This window comes from Ptychodera flava, chromosome 14, assembly GCF_041260155.1.
Source record: "Ptychodera flava strain L36383 chromosome 14, AS_Pfla_20210202, whole genome shotgun sequence".
NCBI lineage: Eukaryota > Metazoa > Hemichordata > Enteropneusta > Ptychoderidae > Ptychodera > Ptychodera flava.
The window spans coordinates 37,615,547-37,643,271 of NC_091941.1; the positions used below are offsets into that span (position 1 = coordinate 37,615,547).

Consider the following 27,725-nt stretch of genomic DNA (forward strand, 5'->3'; position numbering starts at 1 on the left):
ATGTAAGTACCATTATCGATATCATCATGATGTTAACACTCGTCTTTTAACAAGCAGTTTGTCTGACTTTTAAAAAGATTTTTCAGATAAACACCATTCACGTCATAAAGAAATGACAGCAAAAATATGATCCACAGAGTTTCCAAAGACTCCGAACACTAAATATCTTGCTTCTAATCACTGCAGACTTTGATAAGTGACTTGGAGTGTCTACAAACCTGCAGCTCTTTCTCTTTTTGTTGGGCTTCACTACTAGTACCATGCCACTCTTCCTCTAATTCCGACACGTCTTGACTCACAAAGGAAGGAGCACTCTCATGTCTCAGCAACTCTTTTCCCTTCTTGATTTCTTCGTGTACTTTCTCTTTATTGTTATCCAACTCACCAACTAGCACCTCATGCTCTTTCACTTGTTGCTTGGCTTTGTCCAGACTATCCGACGGCGGAACCTCGCTCATCTTTTTCCTCTTCTTTCTCAGCCATGTCTTGGTTGTTTTGATGACAGTCTGGTACTCAAAGCATTCCTCAATCACCTTGGCTTCCACTTTCACAATTTCAATACGTGGGAGTAAGTGTTTTTGTCTCTCTAGCAATTCGTTAAGTTTTTTGTCTTCTGCATTACGTTCCTCTTCAGTGCATCCCTGGGCAAGCTCAGCAAACCGGTCCACCAACCACTGGATCTCACTCTGATGACCCTTGACCTCTTCACTTATTGCCTGTTGAAACAAAAATACCCAGAGTAAATTAACTAGCAGATAATATTAAATAAATTCACTTATTACCATACTGAGCAATATTACACACAGAATGGAGTCAGCAGTGGCTTATCCTTAAGATTTTGAAGTCAGGAGTGGCTTAATTATCCTTGAGATTTTGAAGACTGAAAGTTTTGATGTGAAGATAACGTAATGTGTATGACTGATTAGACATGGACTTACTTGAAACTTTTTGTGGATGACTTTGAACTCATCATATTCAGCAGCTTTCTTCAGGGATGTGACAGAGTCATCAACACTGTCCATCCACTTTGATACAGCATGAAATCTATGGAGAGAGGAACAAAGAAATTTAACATCACATAGGATGGTGATCTTCTTGCCCAAATAGGATGGTACATTGAGCATCAAATTGCCACACAATAATCTTTAAAGTAGCAGGAAATTTGGCTCAGCCAGTCATAAGAAAAATCCCTACTTCTCTCCGTTCATTTGAAAATGATCATTTCCATCATTTACAACTACCGTAAACCAAATACTGTTTAATGCAGAAATTAAGAAACCAATCATTTCGTACACAACAAATAAATCGTGATACAAATTTGTCATACATATTAAAAAGCAAGATGGAAACTGTGAAATCAATTGTTGAGACAAATAACAACAAAGGTAGCAGGTAGAGGATTATCTTACTTAGCATAGTAATCTTTCCATTGTTCAGGCCAGCTCTGCAACTGTCTGTGTACATCATCTATTTTGTTACAAAGTTCCTGCCACTGTCGGTGCCGCAGTGTGTGTAACTCTTGTAGAGATGTGTCGTCTGCTCTGTAGGCAGCTAGCTGATTGCTCAGGCTTTCCATGTCTTGCACACACTGGATACTGCTTTCAAAGAAGTTTGTCTCATGGAAGAATTTCTATCAAACAAATGGACAACATACATTTTGAATATTAGTTGTCATATAACGTATCAGTTAGCTCACACCAGTATCTGTAGAATCTTTCAGTTGGCCTACACCACCATGACCGATGTATTTGCCTGTTTCATTCAGTCTTTCATAGGGAATGTACTCTGATGAAAACTGAACTTAAAAGCTGCCACAAAACTTTATTTCTATTTATCATTTTTGTTCCACACAAGTGCTTACTTCATTAAAGTTCACACAAGACATTAATAAACATTGATTTTTACTGGATTTTTTTCAACCATTTTGTATATAATTTGTTAGCTGTATTTTAAATTCACTTTCTTATAATGAGAGTATGAAAGCCATTTATCAAAGGTTTAAAACTTCTCAGAGGGGTTTTGTGGTAAATTTAGCCAATATAATTGACAAGTGTAATTAGCAAAATTACCTGAGTATTAACATTTATATTATTTACAAAACAACAAAACCCATACACAATGATAATTTCCTGTTTTTGTAATTTTTATAACAGCATTTTTTTTAATTTTATGTGAATACTGTGACAAAAGCATCACAAAACTCACGAGATGTTCTTGAAGAATTAATTCCATCTGTTTGTTGCCTTTCATGTCGTCTTCTTCTGAAGCTAATTCCTTCTCTGCAAGATCCACGTTACTGAGCAAATCATCCTCTGCTAACTTAAACCTGAGCTTGATAAGTCTGATTGGAGCCTGGTACATAATATCCTACGAATGATAAATGTATTCATTGATTAGAAAAGGATGGGACAGAAACAAGACATGGGTTTTATGATAATTGATGACTTTCACATGAAATAACACAGATGTCTGGCATTTTTGTGCTGTCAACAACATGCAAATTTATCATCTTGAGTATTGCCATGGCAAAGCCGAGATTCAATGCCGGCCCAGTGTTGACATATAATCATTGATTTCCTAAAAAATGTATTCTTCTATATAAAGTAAATGAGTATTGTTTGAGTATGCAAATCAAATGATAATTATTATTTATGAATGGAGACCATTCAATAGCTTTAAAAAGTGCACTATATTATAATATCAACTGTAACATCGTATCATTCTGAACTGTACCACCCTTTGTTTTTCAACTGTAACACTGCATATTAGGAGATCCATTGTTTGAGGGCATCCCACTCCTTGCTTCCCAGAGTAGGTTGAGAGTTAGTGTCGCCCTCATGTGACCAATTTTTAGTCTAATGTCACAATCTCTACCAAAATTAATATATTCCTCAAAATAAACACCACTTCAGCTTGTTTAGAAATAATCAGCTCCCTAAACGTGTATCTACATATCTGAGGCAACACTATTTGTAAGGTAGACATGTAAATATGGATATTTTAAACACTTGCCTTCCATTTTGTCTGAACAGAACTCATCTTCTGTCTAATTTCAGGTCGGTCCTCATCTTGCATAGTGTGGAGAAGTTCTTTACAGGCCCTGAGGAAACTCTGCAGAATTTCTGGATCAATGTTGTCAAAGAACTCCTGAAATGAAACACAAAAACATGACACACTCAAGAATAATTCCATAAAACCTCAACTGTCATGAATTTTTGTACGTTCAGTTGAGAATTTGCTATAGAGTTTGTAACATCTTTGGATCTATCCAAAATATATTTTCAACAAAAAAATTCCCATAATGGTTTAAAAGATATCTCCATGCAGGGAGACACTCAGGAAGACAACGTTATGAAAACTGTGACAGGAATAGTTGTACTTTCTAGTGACGCCATAATGTCTCTTCCATTGATACACAATCCAAAATAGTACCAAAGTCCTTACCAAGTGTTTCTGGATAAGGCACTCTGTAGTATCGTTTTTATCAAGCAATACTGACTGGGCTGTCTCCAACCACCCATCAATGTTTTGAAGTGCAACGTCATATGAATCCCACAGCTCAAGACCATTAGCAAACTTCTTCTCCCAATTCTCAGCACTGGTAACCGTGTCCTGAATATTATTAAAAAATAGAAATCACATTATGAAATCTTTATCACGGTTAATTTGACAGAAATATTTCAGGGTAAAATAATTCAACTTTGTACGCTAAAATGTACAATAATTCATGACCAAAAAATGTTTCTTCTTTCATTTTCATTGTGCCGGCATTTTCTTTCAGGTGTTGCAGGTCCTTAAACCATGCAATAAAATATAGTATTGTTTTAAAGATGTTTTGATCATTCATTTTCACAAAGTGAAAACACTCCATTCAAACTAAGCAGGCCAGTGATAAATATTCAATCTATTTATGACACTAATGACCTTTATAAACTTCAATTAATTCATGATACCATTTGTCTTGTGCAACGTTAATCTGGACAACTGCAATGTAGAGTGTTGGTTGGCTACTCACACTTGTGCTTAACAGACAACCAAGGCATGCGGATAAATACCAGACATTCTAAAATAAACCCTAACCTTAAACTGGGACTGTAGTCTGGACATCTTGTTTTCCAGCTGAGAGGTGTCAATAGCGCCACCATGAGTCTTGCTGATGTCTTTGCACAGTTTTTCCTTGTTCTCAATGAGCTTTGCAAACTGTGGTGCTCCTCTGAAAAACGCCTGAAAAGTTGGAAGTAAAGAATGTGTGAATCTAGAAATGTTGGCAAATACTCTTTGGTTTCTGCCTTGGAGCAACATCAGTTTCCATTCCCACAAGTACAGAACATCTGCAACTGCTTGTATCCATGGTGACCATTAATATATTGCCGAAGACAACAAATATCATATATTTTTTGCAACCACTTCATTACAGAAATTGAAAATTTGCATACGGACATTTCTACTACAAATATGAGTACATATGACGAGTTGATATCTTTGAGGCAAGGTTTGCAAAATCACTGTATCAAGACTATAATTGAGATCTCTACAATAATGGAAGGGTTTGCTATCAGTACTGTATAACTCATTACGGGGATGATCTGCCATTTGACATAGTGATGTTGAAAAGTGGATGAATTCAAGAAAGATAGAAAGGTATCTGTCTGTAATTCTAAAGACATTAAAGCTGATTTCATTTTTTGTAGTAAGAGACTGTTTCAGCTATAATTTTTTTACATATTTTGAGTTTCATTGTCTTGAGAAATTGTTGCACTGAGTTTCCGAAATAACAAGGTTTCAATTGCAGGATTTAGGTACTTTTCAGTCTGATTTATTGATAAATAGAGATCGTGTGCAGACATGTCACAATTAATGAGACATCCAGAGTACTACACTGGAGCTGTCATGTTGTGTGATAGGTGATTGGGACATCATACACAATGTCAGAGGTTAATCTCTCTTATCAATCTTTTACTAATATTACTTAATCCTATCTAATCTTGTTCTTAAAAAACTTGTCCAGACTAGCACAGCTTGATGGTAGTTTTGTTATCTCAGCAAAGCCATTTGTTTTTCTCAAGTAAACAGACGCCAGGATCAGGCTGATGTTTGCATAAATATAAGGAGTCTGTACTTCCCCCCTGACGTAATTCTCATATATTATTAAAATTGTGAATTTTTATGTCACATAACATCAAAATGCAGGCATCAGATCTTCCAACTCATGAAGTAGTAAAAATTACAATATTTAATATTTGTTAATGCAGTTTTCCTGGAGATTAATTTTAAAATTTAATGGTTTATATTTATCAAGAAGGTTATCATATAAAATTTCCAGGGAAAAAATTTTTAAATAACCTCATATAACAAGCATTGAATTAATTTGTAGAAAATAAAATTTGTCAGCAGAAGAATAGAGAAAACAAAACACAAACTGCTAAACAAATTGCTGTGTTACCTGGTGTTGTTCAAGCCTGGCTTGGATTCTGTCTTGGCTGCTGTCCAACACATGTGACCTCAATAACCTATCAGCTTCATTCATCCAGCTCTCCAAATCATCAATGCCACTTTCCCACTGCTGTACTAATGGTATGATCTTGCCAAGTGCCGCCTGCTTGACCGGCACCTGGTCTCTGATTTTCACAATTCTCTGTTTGATGAGTTTCAGCGTGTGCAACATGGATTCTACTCTCTCTGGGGAGCAGCTCTTGACAAGAGCCTGGGCTGTCTTTGAAACCTGTTTGAATATTTCTTCATTGGCTTGCTCCTGCTCTCTGATTTCCTGTCAAATAAATGATTGGATGTTTCAACATTTAATGTTTTTTTTGAATCCTACTATTTTTAAGTGCTTATTGATGCAATTTAGTTGTGTATCTGGGGTATGTTGGCTTGGTAGCATATATGTTGGCAGGGTGTGAGGTGGAGGCTATGCACCTCTCTTAAGGACATGATGCTACTCTATATACTGAAATTAACGAACTTGAATTTATATCAATTATTGAATCAGAATTAATAACGGACAAAATCTGTAAGCTTTTTTTGAGTTCTTCCTCATTATTTACACTTGGATGACAGGAGTGCGAGTCCTGATGACTGTGTTTGCTCATGTGCTGCTTGTTTAATTTCTACTTTGCGTTTAAGCATACGACTCTCCAAAAAACGGTACAGCACAAGTTGACGATATTTCTTAAAAAAGTGTTTACCATAAACTGTTCTCAAAGATAAAACCTCACACCTTAAGTTTTACTCACATCTAAGTCCTGAGCATGATCTTTAAGTCCTTTATAAGTACATTCAACAGGTCCCAACAGTATTTTTTCTGACTTGTCTAACCATATAGTCAGAGTTTTCAGTCCTGCAGCATACTCCCTCTGCAGCCTCTCGGCCTCTTCTTCCTTCATATAAATCTTTCCCTGTTCAAAAATGTCCTTCCATCTCCGATTGAGCAATAACAGCTGCTGCTTGATGTCAAAGGACACCTCTTCCTGGCATACTTCAATAAGGAAGTTACCAGAGTCATTTAGTACTGTGTGTTTGTCCATCCAGGTTGGCAGGTTCTTGAAGAAATCCTACAGGTAGACATAGCCAAAAAAAGATTATGCTATCTTAAAGGAGTATATGCCTTGAAAGTGATAGATTCAAACATTTGGTCAAACTTTCCTCAATTAAACTTTCAACCATTCTCTTACCAAATCAAGAATAAAAATCAGGGGTCACCGTGCAAAGTTTGGAACGGGAAAAACAAATTATCTATTATTACTGAGTTGGCAATATGGGGAAAATGAAAATTTCTATTTTTGAAAAACTTACACTGTGAAATCGTATCTTATTCTACTAGCTTTAAAATGAGGCCCCACAAGTGCTAGATCAGAAAAATAGTTAAAATTTTAGAGTCCCAATATCTGTCCCTGAGGCGCATCTCTGCCTTAAAAATGTATAGATTTGATAATGCTGGATTACAATACTATTCATTACAGGTTAAGTAATGAGTTGGACTCACAGTTTTTCAGCCAAGGCAATTTGCAATACTACCTTATCTACCTAGTATGTGATATTACTATTGAAATCCAAACAGCTTTCCACTATATCCCACTTTTGACACTCTTGTTTGATTGAGCCCTGCTCATTATTTCAAATTCTGGACAGAAATCACACTGTAGCATGATAGAGGGGACACTTTATGATGAAATAGTTGGCATGGCAACTGCATAACAAAGTCCTTCATTATACGACTCTCTTGATGACTGTTCTTTTCATTTCTCATTCTGACTCCCAACCATCCCTTTTTTCACATCTTCAAAAACTTCATGGCCGCAGAAACCTGCTGACCCAAAAACTGACCTTTCTTGCTTCATGAGACTGTGTGAGAACTTTTTCTGCTTTCTCTAACCAAGCCTGAAGCTCTTCGACCGCGTCATTGTAGGTGGCCCAGTTTTGGATGACCTTTTCAAGCATACTCTGAACACTGTGTATCTCAACTGACAAGTTTTTCATCTTGGTTCCTTGCTGAGTCACAAAACTACGCACACTGGCTTTTTCCTCCCCTGTAAAGAAAAATCGTATTACAAATACTTTGTTATTTCATTTTATTTCTAACCCTTTAGGCTTTATTTTCACACCAGTAAAACTTTTATTCTACTATTGAACACTCCATATAGACTGCCTGATGATAACCCATAACACCTACAAAGTGGCCCTTTTGTTTAATACTTCCGAGTGGTTGCTGCCAAAAGGACTTTGGTTGTTTAAAATCAAGATAACAGTTGCTATGGTTTCATGCTTATCAGGACAACTATTAAACAATGTATTGTTATTCAGTGTGTTGGGCTAGCTGATATACACAGCAGATATATCATGAAATAACGGAGAAATCTATCTGCTGTCATTTCTGATATTTGTATGGTGTCCAAACTTGGAGTAGGAGTATATGGAGCAAAACACAGATGGTGTCTTTATCAGAAATTAATCTGTCCCATTGTAAAATTGTGAATGCATTATTGTATTTCACTTGGACAATGCTTATAATCACATCCAAGATAAGGTTAATGATAACAGATTCATTAAACTGTGTCAAATGACTGATTTATTTTTCAGTTTCTTCCTCTTCACTAAAAATCAATAAAAATGCCACTGTGTCAATTGTAGGTGCATAATATGTACAATCTCCACCAATCTGCACCATTGACTTCATTCATTTGTGATAAAATTAAAATGTAACATCAAACACCATCCTGGCTAATACAAAGTGATGAAGTGATTTTAGAAAACATTTTTCCAGCCACTCACCATCAGAAATTCCATTGAAATAGGCTTCAGCCACTGCCTGCAATTGCTGGAAACCTGTCTCATATTTCTGGAAGAACTTTCCCTTTTCCACAAAGTCCTGAAAGAGAATAGCCATGCATATGGAATTATAACACACTACAGATTCCACTATCATATATGTTATCTCCTTCAGCAGTACCTCTTCTGGTGATAAGAATTATCCTGAAACTATCACAATGTGGTATATATTTCAACAATTGAAAATGAAAAAATGAAAAATTGAAACATGGACTAAATAATAAAATATTCAAATACTTAAAATATGAATTTTTCCGAGATAACATGAAAAATCATAGCAACATTGTTACAAATTTATGATAATGTACTTGCAATTTCTATCACATCAGTTTCATTTGCAGTATTAATTTTTATTAAAATATGAATCTTTTTCTGTGACAAAATTAAATTATATTGTATGAGAAATTCATATTTATCTTACTGTATAATTCTTGAACATGGCTTCAACTGCATCTTGGCGACCATATTTTATTGTCCATGACTTCAAATGTTTCTCTGCAATGACGACAAATGACAGCAAGGCGTACTTGAGTTCTTGGTACTGAAGCTTGGATTCTTTCCTCTTTGCGGTTGGGAATATGTAGTCTAGTCTGGCGGCCATTTTGCCAAGCTGCTCGGGAGTTAATTTCTCTTTTTCACACTGTTGGGTTTCATTCATCTGTTTGAAAGTGGCTTTGACTTGCTCAGAGTCTTTGAAACATTGCTGTTGATGTGTGGAGAAAAAAGAAACAAAAGCTATTTGGTTAATTTGTAATGGAGATATGGAATTTGGGTATAATCTCAGATTATTACAATTGATTTGTTTACACTAGCTTGTCTACCCTTTGAACGGCTCACTGAAATATTTGAAGAATGGTGTGTACCAACTCCTGTGATTAGGGATGAAATTTATGCCGTGCACGCTTTGAGAAATGTCAGAGTGGTAATATATTAGAGTAGTTTGGCATGAGTGTTGTTAAGGTGGTGATTACACTAGCAGTAAGAGGGAGATTGTGAATGTTAAAATATTCACACTCTAGAATGTAGTTTATCTGGCACTGCATGAAGCCAACTGTTCAGATTTGCAGCACAATACTTGGTGAGAAAACAACAGAGTTTATCATGAGCTGTTGTGTCTCATAGATCATATCCCCTACTTGCACACTACAGGTCTGTCAATAGCTGAGCCAACACTTGAGAAAAACCCTGTGTCAATACAAATAGTGGTAAAGTGCACTCATCAGCTGTGAAGAAAAAGGCAACCCCAGGGCAGTGTTAGTTTCACAGCTCTGTTTTCAGTATTTTCAAACCACTGGCTGGTTATTAACGAGAAAGCTGCTCAATGAAGTGTCTTTCATCTCAGGTCACAAAGACACAGATATAATGCTGTCAGGTGGGTTGTGAGAATATGCCACAGTTATATAGAATTGACCACACCCAGATATTGTACAACTGACTGCTATGACTATACTGATGCCAATTGTTCTACTTTTGATGGGTTATTTTGGAACTGCATTTGTGTATTCAACGTACATGACTCAGGTCAACAGATTCTCAGTACCTGACTTCTGACGCCTCAAACACTGCATTCCAAAGCTGTGTTTGTTTTTGCCTTCAGGTGCTATTTCCAGATAGTGTCCACTCACAGTACACAGCAAAGTGACCTTTCCATTGGCTTTAGTAAATATAGAACAATCTAGGCTCTTTTCTCACCTTGAGGTTGCCCTGGGCTGATAGTTTACATTATGTAAGGAGCAGATCTGAGTGCCTGCAGATTCAGATTGACTTCAATATAGGTAGCGGTATGGCAGTCAGGAAGTAACTGCCCTCTCTCACTATCAGGTGAAATGTTGCAGGATAAACCATGACTTTTGACCCCAAAACTGCCGAAAGCTGGCATATTTCCAACGTTTTGCACACATACATATAAATCCACTTAATACCTTTTTTAAAAAGAAAAGCACACTAAACATTTCATTCAAGAAAACTTACTCGATGTTCCCCCAGCTTCTGGCGCACCTCTTTGGCACTTTCTTCAACTTTATCTTGCTGTATTTGTGGTTCCTTTTTGAGTTCAGCCTCCGCTCTATCCATCCACTTTATAAGTGCAATCAGAGCCTTGGGCATGGTGTTATCAATTGCACGTTTCCATGACGCCAGTTGCTTGGTAACTCTTTCCCACTTTTCCCTGGCAACAGTGATTTTCTCCTCTGTGATTGACACCAAGGCCTTGCCCTCAAACTTCTTCAGCAAGAGGGCATAATTTTTCTTCTTCTGTTCGTGCAAATCATTCAGCTCTTGTTGTTTCTAAAGTCATGAAAAATGTACAAAGCTTCCATCAGAACCCTCTTTGTCTTTAGGATCACCTTTAAAGTCTGAGGTACATTAAATTAAGGTTTCGGGTTTGATTGAAGTTCTAACATCTTTGGTGGCTACTTGTAAACAAAAACAATATTACTATATTTGCAATGATAATATACATTCCTGAATCATGCGTGAAAAAACAAACAGAGATGCAGTTCATTTTTGGTGATATCATCTTTCATTTTATACAAGAAAGTGAATATCACATGGCAATGACACTATCCATTTTTTTTATTCATATCTGCATTTATCTCCTAATCTGACCCACTTCTAACAACGACTTAATTATACAATATAGATAGGACACGCACCCATGCCGAGCATCAAACATGTTCTGACAGACTGATCTGAACACACAAACAAATGACAATGATTTTCCTTAGGGGCATTTTAAAGTCAGTCTTTTACAGACACCAACCTGTTGGCTCAGACTTTAAGCTTTATGTTACTCAAACACACCTTTAAGGCAAATGGGAAAAAAACCAACAGAAGTTGTAAAGCATCAAAGGATTGAACAACCTGTTGTAACTTTGCCTCCAGGAGTTAGTATACAGAAGGTGACATATCTTCAGTATTTGTCAGCAAACATACAAAGTAAATCTCCTTGCTAAGGGAATCACCAGAGAAAAAGACCACACACCTCATATTCTTCCAGTTTTGTCATTTTTCCTTCCCTGGCCATTGTAAGAGTGGCTTCAGCTTTGCTGAGATGATCCATAATGTCCTGATACAGTTTTTCTTCTTCCTGGGCCACTGCATGCATGTCACGTACTGAACCCATCAGCTGGAAGTTACAAAACATATCACACATGTCAAAACTCTACACAAAGATATCACACATGTCAAAACTCTACACAAACATATCCCATACAACCAGCTGCATAAATCTAGAATTGTTCAAACAATTGTCTCGTAAGAGTTTGCAGAACTTTGAAAATTTTTTTTTGGAGCTTTTCAAAGGTGTAAAACGAAAACCATTTTGATTCACAGTAAAAGTTACGGAAATGAAACCAGACAGTCCTTTCCTACGGTGTTACAACAAGAGATATGTACTTACAGATGATGATTCATCATCACCAACTTCTGGATACTGTTGTAAGAACTGAGCAACATATGTCATGATGGACCTCTCATCAGGTTTATCAACGTCAACATCTGTGTGAAATGATACAAATGATGAATACAAGAATTAATTGATGGTTGAAAATAATCCCATCTGAAGGGTATCAATAACTAAACATACTTTAATGATTATCAAACTCTATTTATTCTGTTGATCACTTTCTAACTCAACTTGGCTGAGTTTCACCCATTTGCAAGCTTAAGGTGGTATCATCCACTTTTTTCAGTGATGTTCTAGGACTGACACACTGCATGATAGCGTGAAAGGAGTCTATTTGTGATCATATCAGCGAAATACTGTTTTCATTTTCACTTTTCAACAAATCACTTTTACAAACAAAAAGGTTTACAAAGAATGCAGTTGCACTTTCTAGGACAGACCTCACCATATTCCACTTTTCTACAGACAGTTTAAGAAACAGATTAGGATGATAGATGAAGCCTGGACTCACTGCAGTTTACATCTCAGTATGAAATAATCACCAATCACGATATCAGTTATGACTCAACTTCTTTACCATGCTGAGTCTGTTAACTCACCCTTAGGATCCAGCAACTTAGGAATGCCCAGATCTTTCTCAGCAACACTGAAAGCATTATCCAGTCTTTCTACATTTGTCTTGCGTGGCAATCCATCCATGTCGATCAGATCCGGATTGATGCTGTGAATCATGGCATTGAAGGCATATCCATCTCTCCAGCTTTTCCCGAAGTCTTTGACTTCAACCTTTACACTCCTGAAATGGAAATCATGATTCCATACAGTCAGGGCCAGCATAGTAATTGCCATGGTATTTTCCAGGCCACATCTGCCCATACTGTTATAACCTCATAACCATTTACCCAACACACATACACACCAACACTGTATGAACACAACATTGTAACCTGAAGGCTAAACTAAATTTTAAAACTTACTCCTCGCTCCAATGCCCACAGAAACTCAAATCCATTTTTTAATGTTGATGAAATGTCATTGAATTTTTGTCCAAGTGAAAATATCCTTCATGAAATATCTTGTTGTCTGTGTGCATTCTTTAAAGCCAAAATGTTAACTGATTTGTCTGGACCTGTATGTTCCAAAGTTCACACCAAAGGCTCTGTTGATGTACTTTGTCATACACTACCGCCTCTCTCTCCATCCCTTATGTTACATCTGTACCTCTGACACCATTTCATTTGTCATGTACATTTCTCTGGCTGGAAATAAATCTCCCATACACCAATTAAACGGCAAACTAATATACATATAATTCTATTAGAAGGGCTTAATTTAACGACATTGGCAACATAATGATAACAATAACTGAAAAAATCTGTTTCATATTCAAACAAGAAATGAAAAATAAACCTCTTAAGACCTAAAATGAAACCTTCTTTGTCAAAGACCAAATTTTGGTCACTATGTACCATCACCAACCCTGCAGCCATCCGCACTAAATACACCCCAGTTATACCATGCACTGACCCAAGGCTGCATAATGCCTGCATGCATTTACCCATTGCAAGCAGACTTATGATTGGCGGGGGGTAACTCGCCTTCTCAGCTTCAACTCTGTCCTGTAGAGTCGTCCACTCTTACAACATCTGAGTGAAAATTTTGTATGAGTTAGTACTAAGCTATACGTACTAAGTAAAATATCTAAAATGAACGCTCTCTCTTCTCGGTATGATTCAAACTGATTTAAAACTTTGTGTTGGTAAAGATGGATAAATAGAATATCTTTTGTAATTTGAATCCATTACATTCTAATTTACATAGAGAAGTTTTGGGTGTGACCCAGTAGCAGAGAGTGTTCATCATTGATCATGTCATTGATCCTATTTCTGAGGAGGGACATGTGCTGTCTGGAGGGACTTGAACTTAACTACATTACCTGCATGCTTTAAGTAAGACACAAAACTGTAATTTAAGTATTGCATATCCCTTAATAGTCAGCTTTCTAGAATCAAAATCTGTATGTGTCTACCTGATCCATTTTAAAAATTTCCTCTGTGAAACTCCAAGCATGACAGATCCCCTAGTTTCTAATTTGACAGTCTGTAAGTTAAGTTCAAGCCCAAGACTTTACAGTAAAATAAATTCTGTAAAGAAAAGAACATTTCCAGGGACTAAAGTGTACTCAAACAGATCTACGGGTTCACTCTGTGCTTGTCAGTTTGCAATGGTCAAATAAAAGCAGTGTTACATAATAAAGGTCCAATAAATTATTGGGACTGAAATCAAGAAAAAGGGGTTTTTCCTGTCTGTAGATTAAAGATTGCAAATAAATTGTCAGTAGTGATCAATTGCAGTTACCATGGATATTCACTACTGTCTACATTGTTATTGCATCTAATGAATAAATGGATCAAGCGGCAGTGTTATGAATAATGTTGTTAATTTGGGATTGTACATGAAAGCACTACCATAACATAGAGTGTTTGATTTGTACTTGGTACAAATGGTTTGAATACGCAACTCGCCTTGTGTCCATTTCATCTCCAGAACTCTCTCCTTGGTGTCTTTTCCTGTGATTCAGGAGAGGTACAAGGTTTTTTTTGAGACTGGTGAGCATGATAAAGCACTGAACTGAAACCACTTTTTGAGGCCAGAAAAGATCAGATTAGGATAAATTGGATGTCGAAAACCAATTCAGATGGCAAAAAAAAATCAAGACAAATTTGTATTTTGTCACCAAACATAAAGTGAAACTAAAAGCTGGAATTTGCAAATTTTCCTGCAACATTTAAGAGAAAAATTGAAATTAAGATTTTTGACAATTTCGTGACCTGGACTTTGTACCAGGAATCTTCTCCATTATTTTTGATATTTTCTGACCACAATGTGTTGAAGTTTTGATGAATACATGATTTTTAACTACAGCACAATTGGTATCAATGGATCTAAACTACATGTACGGTACCTTCAAGCATTACAGGCTGGACTTGGCAAGACAAATTCTACACTGTTTACAACAGTCATTATCCATGCTCATACCCACACGATAAATGAATAATTCTGTGAATGCAATTATGGGGTGTGGAAACAAAATGTTTTACAACTATGGAAGTTTCTGTGTTTTTTCAATCTTTTTTTAACAAGTCATCGTTGATGACACAGTCCCCACTTGTTAATGGGTACTTTGATTACAGGTCCTCAGAGAGGATAAAGTCCTCTTCATTAGGTCTGTGATAAAAATACTTTTGAATAAATTCGCTTGATACATGTCTGAGTTGTAGTTCAGGACATGAAAAAATCGTAATAAAATGGCCACACGGTGGCCGTATTGGATCGTATCACAAAACAAATAAATGTGCATATGTATGACATAGGTCAAAGTCCTTGTAGCAAATTTGATTAAAATTGGTTGAGATATGCCTGAGCTATGGCTTGTACATGAAAAAATCATAACAAAATGGCCGCACAGCAGCCATATTGGATAGTATCACAAAACAAATTAATGTATATATGTATGACATTGGTCAATCTCCTTGTACCAACTTAGAATAAATTCGCTTGATACATGTCTGAGTTATGGTTCTGGACATGAAAAAATGTAATAAAATGGCCACATGGGGGCCATATTGGATCGTATCACAAAACAAATCAATGTGCATGTGCATGACACAGGTCAATGTCCTTTTACAAAGTTTGAAAAAAATCGGTTGAGTTATGCCTGAGTTATGGCTCTGTACATGAAAAAATCGTAACAAAATGGCCGCACAGCGGCCATATTGGATCGTATCACAAAACAAATTGATATCTATAGCTATGACATTGGTCAATGTCCTTGTACCAACTTTGAATAAAATCTGTTGAAACATGCCTGAGTAATGGCTCTGTACATGAAAAAATCGTAACAAAATGGCCGCACGGCGGCCATATTGGATCGTATCACAAAAAAAATTGACGTGCATATCTATGACATTGGTCAATGTCCTTGTACCAACTTTGAATAAAATCAGTTGAAACATGCCTGAGTTATGGCTCTGTACATGAAAAAATCGTAATAAAATGGCCGCCTGGCAGCCATATTGGATCGTATCACAAAACAAATCGACGTGCATCTGTATGACATATGAAGTAATCCTTGTACCAAGTTTGAATGAAATCGCTCCAGGCATCTCTGAGATATCTGCGTGAACGGACGGACGCACGCACGGACGCACACACGCACGCACGCACCCACGCACGGACGCACACACGCACGGACATGACCAAACCTATAAGTCCCCCCGGACGGTGTCCGTGGGGACTAAAAATCTGTATCACCATTTGGTCTTGACTAAAGGAGACAAAAAGTGTGGTTATTTTTCACATGCTGTAAGAAAATACATCATCCAATCTAATTTCAATTAATCCACACTCATTAATATTTAACACGTGTCACACTTTAATATCAGGGTTTATGCAATTACCATTCTGACACATACATGTGCAGTATTATGACCTTCCAAGTAGGTTACACAGACAGGTAACATTATACCATTTATGATGTCCTATATACTACACGAATAGACCATGCTTACATCAAGTCCGTGTTTCATCTTATCACCTTGTCTTTACAAGGGCCACGCAGACAACATGCATTCTGTTCAACACCAAAAGTCACCTTCTAAATGTATGATAATTAATAAAACGTACTTGGAGGCTGCCCTCTGTGCCCATTTAAGGAGAGCCTTCTTGGCGCCTAGTTGACCTTTAGCGGCTTTGGGGTCAGCTGGTGCTTTCTTCTTGGCTGGTGACGGTCCGTCCGTACTGCTAAGGCTATCCATACTGCCAGCACTGTCTCCAAGACCCATCACCTGCTTGGCCAAGATGTTGGTCTGTTCTTCAATCTGTCAAAAAGCCGATTAAAGAGGGAAAAAGTGAATACATAACTCACTAATACAAAGAGTTATCTTCAGTTTGTTTTTATTTATTATAATTCAGTTTAAAATCTCCCCCGTGGTTGAAATACTCTGCATATTGATTAGTTTTGCTGACAGTCCATCACCCTGATACAATGATGCCGGATAAAAGTGAAGGCTTTTCAAATCACAATATGAATACATATAAGGTTTTATATTGATATGCATAAATATTTTTTGACAAAAGAGATATCTCATTTGAATACAAAGTAGAACCCAGAAATGACGTCATCTATGAAGAAATAATGTTTTCCGTTCCAATTCAGTTTCATATTTTTGCTTATCATTCAAAATAATACATTAGTGTAAAATAACCAATAAATTAACAATCATTTTTTTTCTACATTTCGTTCACATAGACACCGTTCATTGTTAACTGTGTTACAATACTGTGATACTTTTGAAACAAAACAAAGCAATAAGGATTTAGTTCTTATCACAGTATTTGTGAGGAACTGTCATGGCAACTAAAATGCCACTGAATATCAGCATAGAGTAACCCAGTAACAGCAGAACCAAACATTTAGTCTTTCCTTTTAAACTTCAAAACAAAATATAGTTGACATCTTGTTGAGAATGCTATTTCTTTAGTAAGATAATTTTAATAGAAATCTTTCAGATTATTTTTAAAGAAAAAGTAGTTTCCATCAATACGTTTAGCTGTTTTCTGTAACGTACACCAGAATAAAACTGCTAAGTATACCAACATGACTACCATTTTCAATCTGGTTTAGCTCTGGATAATCTATCACATATTTTCAAATCTACAATCTCAGTAATATTTGCAGTATGCATTGAGTAACGCCAGAATTTTTCTTGAAACATTTCACGGGACAATAGCTGTGGATTGTACTGTAAGTAAATAGTTTCATTGTTTTTTTGTTCTATAAAACAAATACTTTTTTTTCAATTTCTCCTTAAAGCATGTAGACATACATGGTATTAGCCTTGCAAACCAAATGCATTGTATAAAATATGCAATCTCATCACTGACTAGTGAATTCTTTCTTGCCCAGAGTTAAACTTAATTGTCCACAACCACATGTGACATCACACATGGATGGACAGTGTTGGCACGCTGAACACAGGGTATTTTAAACATGATTTTGAGAGTAAAACTAGAATTGTATTTTATAAACAGAACAAAAATCCGGGAAAATAGAGAATAACAACAGAAGAAGTCATAGAAGTGAATGGAATTGTAAGAGATCAACTTGCCTGGTAATAGAGAATAATGACCCACACAAGTCCAAGTACAATTGCTGGTTTACCATCAACAATGTCAGAAGCATTGATATTGACAAGTTTGATCTGTAAAGAAAACAGAAATACATGCTTATTGTTGAATTATTCATGAGAATGCTAGTGTCAGTATCACATCTCATCACATGGCTTCATTTTCACTACTGATCTTTGATATGCAAAATACAGATTATTTTAGTAGATTATACAACTAGAGATGTTTACAATTCATTTTGTTTCAAATGAAACTGTATTTCACTGGACAAATTAAAAAATTTCGCATCTCAAAATTGCAAGACTTTAAAACATTTGCTCAAAATTTCGTCAGCCAAACTTTAAATAATATTCTCTTTCAAAATCAAGAATACAGTTGGGGAGTGGAGGGGTGTCATCGTGCAAACTTTGGTACTAGAGAAATAAATCACCAATTATTTTATAATATTTGAAATTCAAAATAGAATGGCTGCCATCCCTGTGTTATCTCTACAGGCAAAAATAAAATTCCAAAATTTTCACTACGCTGGAGAAAATTTTATTTACCCCATAAGAGTCAAAATGAGCCCCTACAATTGGTAGGCCAAAATAATATTGTAAAAATGTAACAGTCCGACAATCTATGCCCTAGGCACCTTCTCCTTTAACCCTTTCACCACCATGGTTTGTCCTAAATCCATTGTTTTCTATGGTAAAGTTGGACCTGTATACAGGAAACTAGGGGTGAAAGGGTTAAATTCCTAATTACTCTTTCCACTGACATCAGTTGATAAATTGTGTCACATTTCTTTCATTTGCGAGCTGGAAGTCCTTCAAACAAATAGTAACAATTTCAACAACACTGTAATGTACTATTTTAGTGTTTCCTCCTGGAAGTTGGTTTCATTGCAAGTTGCACGTAATCTGGGATTCACTATAGTATCAACTTTAATTTTTCAAATTTCCTGGTTTAAAATTAGTTACATAACTGATTTCCATGTATTCCTGTCAGATTATCCATGCAGCATATCCATTTCCTTTTCAAGTTTTGACACACAATGAATGGAAGTCTTCCATATAAATTACACAATGCAATACTGCATCATTGACATGTGGACTCATACATGTAGATTTTATTTGAGACAGACACTTAAAAAATTCCTGATGAATTTATGTTGAAAATTAATCTCTCCAAGTTTTCTTTACACCATACCTTCCAGTATATTTCTTCTTTTACACGGAGAATAAGTGGTCACCATTCAGTTTTTAATCATTTTGACTTTACTGCAGCACAAGTGCATAATCTGACTCAAACAAACTTCAGTGAACAGAATGCAACAGAATATTGCTCTATATTTAGCAAATGATACAATGAACAGTTTTTAAAATTGTGTAAGAGTCTGTGAACCATTTTGAATTTCATAATTACTTTTCATCTTCTTGTAAACTGGGATCAAATCTTTGTCCATAATACCTGCTTTCCATAGCCCCTGAGTCTAAACGGAAGTTGTCTGGAATGGGTTTTTGATCAATGGGGAAACATCTGCTCACAACCTTTTAAAGTTTGTATAATCTACTCACTCAGAGTACAAATAAAAATAATGGTTTGTACCTTCTTTTTCTCCAGGAATTCCAGAGCTGTCTTGGTGTTGCTGAGAAAATGTAACCTTCGCAAGTTCTTTCCTTTCTCATATCGCTGTAAATGACAAAGACAAACATGTTTGGGATTTATTGATATAGCTATACTGTATGTGGATTACTATTTTATTGTCAGCTTTCAATCATGTAGACTTGTTTATGGTTAGAACTGGGTGAAACTACTGCAACTGGTCTCAAAATGTTGCAAATTCCAAAAGCACTGCAAATTCCTCTTCATTTTGGTCTACTTTGACATTTGAAATCATCTACAATCCATCTTTGGATTAATTTCTGCAGAGTTGAAAATCTGCTATGACACTGATACTAGCCTAATAGAAGGAACATGTATCCTTAGCTTACCAATTTTTCTCCTGATACAGTTTCAAGGAGTGCCAGAAGTTTGGTGCCATCTTTAATGTCTTCAAACAATTCATTGATTTGCAATGGTGGGTTTCTCTGCAACACAAAAAGAATCCAGACAAGATCAGATTATGTACAAGATTATGATGTTAAACACTACTTTTCCCTAGAACACAGATTTGTTGTGGCTGTGTGAGGATTGTTAACTTTGCTGACAGTTGTATTGACAGTATCGTAGTGTTGGATATCAACTGAAAGAAATACATAGATTTGCAGATATGAAAAAGTCTGTAGAAATCACTATCGTTCTGTGCCAAAGGTCTGTTATTTTAATAGAACAATAACTCTGAACACATAAAATGAGATAACCGAATATTCTTTTTCCTTATCCATTATTCTACAATAATGTTAGATAGGAGGATTTTAATGGAGTAGAATAGCAGATACCATGAGATGTCACAACCTTGTCAGAGAGACAATAGCTCTTACTTTTGATAATATTTGCATTTACATTCTTCTAGAAAGCAAGTATATTTTTTCCTACTTCTCTTCGAAGTGTTTTGAAATTCATCTCGATATCACTATCATACTCACAAACAAACGCATTCTGTGCAATATCTAGTGTTATTGTTGACGAATGAATTCCGGTCTGGACTAGAATTCATTTGTCAACAATAATGCTTGAAATTACACATATATACAGGATGTGTTGACAAGTAGGACACTGGGCATTTTGATATGATTCTACATGGTTTTCAAATGAAAACAAGAAATTGAATTTCACAAACAGAGCAAAAATGATAGCAAATTCATGCAAAGCTCCAGTTAATAGAGTTCAATAAAAATAATAATCTGATAAACACTAACATTTGTGACATACGCACATCACTCTAACATTATGTGTTAATCCTTACAACATTTTTATGAGTCATATAATTAAAGAGGATTTACTTGCTATCAGCTTTTCTTTCTGATTTGATATTAATTATCATTATCTCGCAAACGTAATCTCACACAGTTGAAAATATGAATTTACACCAACAAAACTCAACACTACAGGAGTATTTCCCCATTGAAATGCATATACCATACATATAGTATACTTTGCTTGTTCTACTGTTTGCTTTGCGTACATTTCAATGGGCAACCAAGGAAATCTATCACGTTTTTGTTGTTTCTGGCGGTACCATGTTTTAGTTCTTTTTTCTCTCTTCTTCCATATTTTCTTTCAAAACAAATAGTGATGAACTCAAATTCAAATATGTAATGATAATATTATGAAATCTATACAAGGAACATGTCAATATATCTCTCAAGATGAAAAAAGTGTCATAATATTGTAACAGCAAATACAAACTTGTTTAATATTCAAAGAATTCATAACATAGAACGGAATCCTTTCAATATGTTGAAAATCTGCCGTACAAACAGAATTAGGTTTTGCCTGCCTTTGTAACTAAGGTATGTAATACTACAATTCTGTCCTCAGATGACCTTCTCACCGAGGCAAGGGTCATCTGAACTCATGAAAACCTCACGTCAAACAGAAATCAAGATGGATGGATCCCAGGTCAGGTAAAATCAAGCAAAATGAAGAAGTACTTCAGAAAATTTTTCATGTCTGGTTGGTCTGTTTAACGATGGTTGCTTCCCCTAAACAATTAGCCATTGAATTGTACAGACAGCTTACTCTCCATATCATCAATAATGTTAATAGTGATACAGACATTGTCATTTTCTCTCGTTACATATACTGTATATATTTACATGTATAGAAAATTTCCCAAAACTAAATTTTAAACTGGAAAGCAAAATATGTCTCTTAACAGAAAAAATACAATTTGATCATGGAAATGTTACATGTAATTGAAATAAATTTTATCATATTTGTGGGATTTTCACGGGACATTGATTTGTAATACATTGTAAATGTAAATAGAAGTAAAGGTGAAAATCAATTACTGTGAACACAATTCAAGAAAACCGACCTATATTCTGTGAATTCTATAACTGAACACAGTTTTAATAACCGGTTAGCCACTAGATTAGATAACATATGATATACTACACTACACTGCAAGTACACGGTGCTAGGCTTTGAGATATGACTATCACAAAGTTTTAACTTGGGATATTTTTGATGATTTTTATTATTGCATATCTCTGTACAGATCTATATCAATGTGGGCATACATGTACATGTATGATGAACTGTCACCAATATAAACGGTAGGATATTCAGTGAAGCATTTTTATCAAAAGCTGTATTGAATTATGAATTGGTCAAAATGAGATGGCAATCTCAATAATTGAAATTTCATCTTTAGCTAGTGATAAATTTAATGTAGGCTTTAATTTTTACAGATCAAAACATACGATGGATGCAGGCAAGACTAGCCATTGTTGGCTGATATTCGCTATGCTTTAAATTGTGAAATTTGATAAAACCCTGTCTGAGTTGATGTACTTTTGTAGTTGTTATTCTGGGGCATTACTCATTCACTTTATGCCCACTGTCCTGAAACATTTACAGATCAATGATGATATTCATTTTTTATATTTTCAACTCCAAAAAAATATGGCAACTTTCTTCAGTCAACAACTGGAAATGATAATGAACAACTGTGAATTTCAGTCAGACTTGTTTTTAATACAGTATTTTGGATTACATGTAAAAGTAATAAAAAACAACAAAATAGAATTTGAAGGAGGGGCAGATGTACTCTACACTGATTATTGTATTACAAAGCATATTTTGTCAATTTCACTGATATCTTTGCAGATTTCATGCCACCTTTTTATGTCACCTCTATCTTTTTTACTTCTCATGTACATGTAACTAATTTTAGTAACCATTAAACATAAACATTTTCAGGTCAGGGTAATGTTAAGATGGCAATGTGACCTGAGAGCCAACTACATAAAAACTGGTACTCTCCTAAATTAAAATAAGAGAAATTTAATAACCTGCGGTTAAACTCTGACTGTAGACTGACCTGACTAACAAGTTCACCTCTTCTTTTCATGCTGATTACAAATACAACTGACACATTGATGTGCTAAAGAGTAAATAACGAGTTGAATACACATGGACATTTGTCACATAAAATCAAATGACCGCCCCAACAGTTTAGTTTATCAGTGGCCATCATTGACAGCTGTGAAACACACTGCCAGGTTAGGAAGTATATTTCTGACTCAAAGAACAGATGATATCAAGGAATCTGTTTTACAAATTATGCAGACAATGTTCTCTAGATTTTGTGCATTTATACAGATAGACATAATTTGGATATTATGTACTTTATCATTAATATGATTATAGAATTTATACTATTTAATATACATGTATATTTATGAATGCGTAGAGATGTACTTAATAGTGAACTGACACAGATGACAGTTTATAAAAAACTCTGTATATGTCTATCAGGTTGACAATAATGTATGAAAAATCATCATTTTACCATCATACACGCAGTTTAATGCACAAATCAGATTCTGTGTGGTGTTACAGTGTAAATCATACGTACCCTTTATACAAGTATTCTACTTTGTGGCATTCATGCTGTTCAATTCTACCAGGACATGTCTTTCATTTAGCATGGTTGTACAGTGGATAAAACCATACATGTAAAAATTAAACTACTAATTATATTTGCTGGCCTTTCTGGTGTAAACTAGACTACTTGAAAGAATGTTTTCTGAAGGGAGGACAAAATGTCACTCATCACACATGAAAGGGTGAAATACTATTTTTAAAATCTTCATGATCTCATCTTGTAAACATGAAATCACACTCTGAAAATAGTGGATGAAAACTTAAAGTAGAAAAGCAAATACATTTGCCGAGCCAAAGCTGATTCTATTGGGTCAACCACTTGCTAATGAGCGAGATAAATAATTTGTTTGAAATTTAATATCATCAGAAAATAGCATTTCAGTTGAAAGTTGCAGGCTTTAATGCAGAGAAGACCAGCATTTATTACTGCATCAATTACTGAACAGTCCTCCTGTTGATCATAAAAACCTCTAAGTACAATAGATTTACATAACAATACATGCATGTATTGTACCATATTATTGGGATTACATTACTTTTTTTCATTTTGAAAAGTCTGCAAGAACTTTATCATCCGAAACAACAAATGAGATAAAAATTTGTGAGTTCTTCTAATTTCCCTCAAATCTCAAAGTTATCAGGATAAAATTTTGAATCATGAAATTGACACAAGCAATACTCAGGAGGACTCCATTACTAAGGCAGAATGCATCTCAGGACAGACATTCTGATCTTCCACTTGTGGAGGTTTGTTTTAAAGCTCTTGGTGTCAGAAAAGTTTTCACACCTTAGTTTTTTGAAATCAAATATTTTATTTTTCCGCACAGAGTTAACACAGGGATGGCAGTCATTTTGAATTTCAAATACTGTAAATGCCCAGTAATTATTTTTCCCTGGTACCAAACTTCACACGGTCACTCCTGATTTTGTTCTTAATTTGGTAAGAGAACGGTTGAAAATTTCAGTGAGGAAAGTTTGAACAAAAGTTTCAGTCACTCATATTTGAGGCACATACTACCTTCAAATGTACCTGTACATGTGCAGTGTATACTGACTGCAAAATTATTGTAGCCACTGCTTCTGCAGTCTTTGAGTTGAAATGAGCTTTCCTGAATTGCAGAGTTCAATTTGACTGCTCTCAATTCGGAGAAAGGAAGAGGATTTTATTATTTGCAGCAAAAATGAGTAGAATTTATCGATGCTTGACAAGGAATATTACAGAAAACTCAGGGGGTAAAATAGGCAAACGAATGAAGACCAAAGTTTAGTCCATAACTGTTTCCCCAATGGTCCTAAATGGAAAGAGTTACACAGAAAGTAGTCTAAAATAAGGTACTTTTATTTATTTTAATGTGCTACACTGGTATTGTTTCCTTCAATGGGACAAAACTAGAGGTGTGGAAAGCAATGTCTTGACATGCATGGCGTCTCTTGGCATTGCTCCATACCATTGTATTGAAAGCTATAAATCTACAGACAAACTCACAGCTACAGGCTGTGATTTGAAGGTTGCCAATTATGTATTCTTATTTAATGATACACTTTATAAAAACACATGTGGACATTATAATTGATGTTGTGCAGTGTTCCTATTGCGTGATTTACAGTCCTACATGAGACAAAGGCTCCCAACCACTTCAAATAAAATATATATTTGTCATTATGGATTCTTCAAAACTGTTTCCCTAATCAGTTGCAGACAGCTTTCTTAAATCCAATGCACCAATACTCTGTCAACAAGCAAGTATCGGCAAAAAGGTGGACGTAAAACTGCAAAAATGTTTAAGAATACTTACCTTGGCAAGAATTGAATTCATCCAATTTGTAAACGTCTTCTTTTGAACTAATTCTTGCTCATCTGAAAATAAAAATCAATTAAAAGTTTAAAAATGAGTGAAGCGGAAACTACAAGATGAAACTATAAATCACTTTACTAATTATCTTCATTTTTTTAAATTCACACAATCAAAGGATGGTGGACTTGCTCTCTGTCACATAAGTTGAAATATTTATGAACTACATGTAATTCGCTGCAAAATACTTGCACTGTAAATATTTTTCTAAGGCTGGTCTCTGTGTACATCTGTACATTTTAAATGATTCATTATGGTGAGCTGTTATACTGACAGTGCTGTTTGGCACATGACTGCTGTAAGAGTACTAGTCTATGGTTAGTACCAGTCTATGGTTAGTACTAGTCTACGGTTAGTACTAGTCTATGGTTAGTACTAGTCTATGGGTGCTTCTTAACATTTCACTGTCACATTTAATCACAGGAGTATGTGCTTGTAATGAAATAAACTACATTGCTTAAAATAAATATATTCAAATATAAAATATTCCAATTTGCCATTCCTGCCAATTTACATATATCATTGTTACTCCAAGCATCCATACACTGGTTAAAACTTTTAGTCTGAAAAGCATATCTAATGTCAAGCACTTGATCACCATGGCGATGACATTACCAAAGGGTAAACACGATACCTCCTCATCGCTCACACTAATTATGTCGCATACTCTTCAAATCAAAATATATCTTTTTAAATATATCATTCCTGCTGATTTGTTTTTTTATGTATTTTACTCAGTTTGATGTCTCTTTGTAATTTCCAAGAGGACAAGTGTCAAGTGTATTCCACCTTATCTAGTTAATTCAGATCTATCACATTCTGCTTAAGAGCACTGTGTATGACATGACCATAGGATTATACAGTAAACACAGAAAAAAATGACCACAAATAACACAAGAGAATGGAGAAAGTCTGCATAATTCTATTAATGGCATTATGAAATTGAAGTGAAGCATAAAAGTCCTAACTTTTCAATCACTTTACAATTTAAACATTTACCAATATACTGTATGACAAATGACTCATCGTTTGCTGAACAGTTTTCAACGAGTTAAGAAACTTAATTTATGGAGGGGGAATACTTACATTATAATATCATTATGAAATAGAATTTTTAGATTATTACAGTATACAAAGTAAACATACCTTTTTAAGATCAGTGTTGAGTTTGGACTACGTTTTTCTGTTTTTCAATTAAAAACTGATTTATTTCAGGTACAAACTTTATGTACACGTATATAATATAGTGTGCAATGGCAAAACAACCTGATCTCACTCTGTGTTCATCAATTACACAATATAATATACCTGCAAATTCAAAACTAATTGCCTGCTGAAACTATTAGTAACACAAATATCTCCAATACAGCAAAAATTGGGGCAAATTTGACTTTATGAAAGATTATGATGACATTTACTTTTAATCACTAAAATATTTAAATTTTACAGCCTAATTGTGTAAAAGCCACTCAAAAATTTTCATGAAATATTTGTACTACATGTATTACTAGTAAAGGTTCTTGTACAAACTGTCTGTTGATAAAATCCACAGTTATGATTACTGGTAATCTATAACTGCATCACTGTATACCACATACCATGTCTTATGAAGACAAATTGTCACATGCAATATGATACTGAAATAATATCACTTCATGACATACAGCCAATAAATAATCAAGGTCAGCTTGCAGTGACTCAGCTTTGCTCATTACGATATGCTGGTTGAAGTTATCACAGGGGACAGAATCAAGTGACACAAATTAATTTCAAAAAAGTTAACAGATGGATACATTAAAATACAAGAGGATACTTTAGCTGTTTATCAAAAATTTCACATTGTCACTTGGAATCCCTACACCATGGTAAATGGAACTGATGGGTTCTTTCACTCTTCTTGTGTGTTATTTGTTAATATGTACATATAAATGAACTTTGGACACATTCTGCCAAACTTACACAGAACTACTTTGTGTACTTTGCAAAAAAAACACTATAAAATGTTTTTTTCTTTAATAACATACTTTAGAGTGCCTTTTGTTGTTATACAACATTGTGATCAAATGTACATATGAAGTTTTGAAATGATTGACAAGAGAATTTGGGGTGAAATGATAACCCTCTCCAACAATTATTGCCGAAATAAATCATTATGTTGCCCTGCCAACACAAACACAACTGAGCATGCTCACAAAATGCGTGATTTGTGTTTTGTTTGAGGACAAATGAGAGCAAAGCACTTTTGATATAAGCTGGCCCAGGCCCCTGAATATCATATTTGTCTCTGAGACTGAGAGTTCAAACTCTCACACCTAATTGATGGTATTCCTTCTGACCTTATATATAATATAAATTTGGAATTTTGTTCGCAGGACATGAAAACACGAGTGACCCAGAGTTGACACAGTTAT

The 27,725-nt window shown here is 35.2% G+C and overlaps 1 protein-coding gene across 25 annotated transcripts in view; it reads right to left on the bottom strand.

The window, feature by feature from the left end:
• LOC139150367 (nesprin-1-like) overlaps window positions 1–27,725 on the bottom strand; it is a 209,196-nt gene that overhangs the window by 149,228 nt on the left and 32,243 nt on the right. For all 25 annotated transcript variants that reach the window (XM_070722691.1, XM_070722693.1, XM_070722704.1 and 22 more), the window contains 21 exons: window positions 25,258–25,319; window positions 19,900–19,995; window positions 19,514–19,597; window positions 17,905–17,997; window positions 16,421–16,614; window positions 12,334–12,530; window positions 11,729–11,826; window positions 11,312–11,455; window positions 10,300–10,614; window positions 8,750–9,031; window positions 8,272–8,368; window positions 7,327–7,529; window positions 6,237–6,554; window positions 5,444–5,767; window positions 4,081–4,224; window positions 3,445–3,612; window positions 3,013–3,147; window positions 2,206–2,367; window positions 1,410–1,630; window positions 939–1,044; window positions 219–716 (listed from right to left, as the gene is read on the bottom strand). In XM_070722691.1, the coding sequence (XP_070578792.1) occupies window positions 219–716; window positions 939–1,044; window positions 1,410–1,630; window positions 2,206–2,367; window positions 3,013–3,147; window positions 3,445–3,612; window positions 4,081–4,224; window positions 5,444–5,767; window positions 6,237–6,554; window positions 7,327–7,529; window positions 8,272–8,368; window positions 8,750–9,031; window positions 10,300–10,614; window positions 11,312–11,455; window positions 11,729–11,826; window positions 12,334–12,530; window positions 16,421–16,614; window positions 17,905–17,997; window positions 19,514–19,597; window positions 19,900–19,995; window positions 25,258–25,319 (3,941 nt within the window). The remainder of the gene's footprint in view (window positions 1–218; window positions 717–938; window positions 1,045–1,409; window positions 1,631–2,205; window positions 2,368–3,012; window positions 3,148–3,444; window positions 3,613–4,080; window positions 4,225–5,443; window positions 5,768–6,236; window positions 6,555–7,326; window positions 7,530–8,271; window positions 8,369–8,749; window positions 9,032–10,299; window positions 10,615–11,311; window positions 11,456–11,728; window positions 11,827–12,333; window positions 12,531–16,420; window positions 16,615–17,904; window positions 17,998–19,513; window positions 19,598–19,899; window positions 19,996–25,257; window positions 25,320–27,725) is intronic.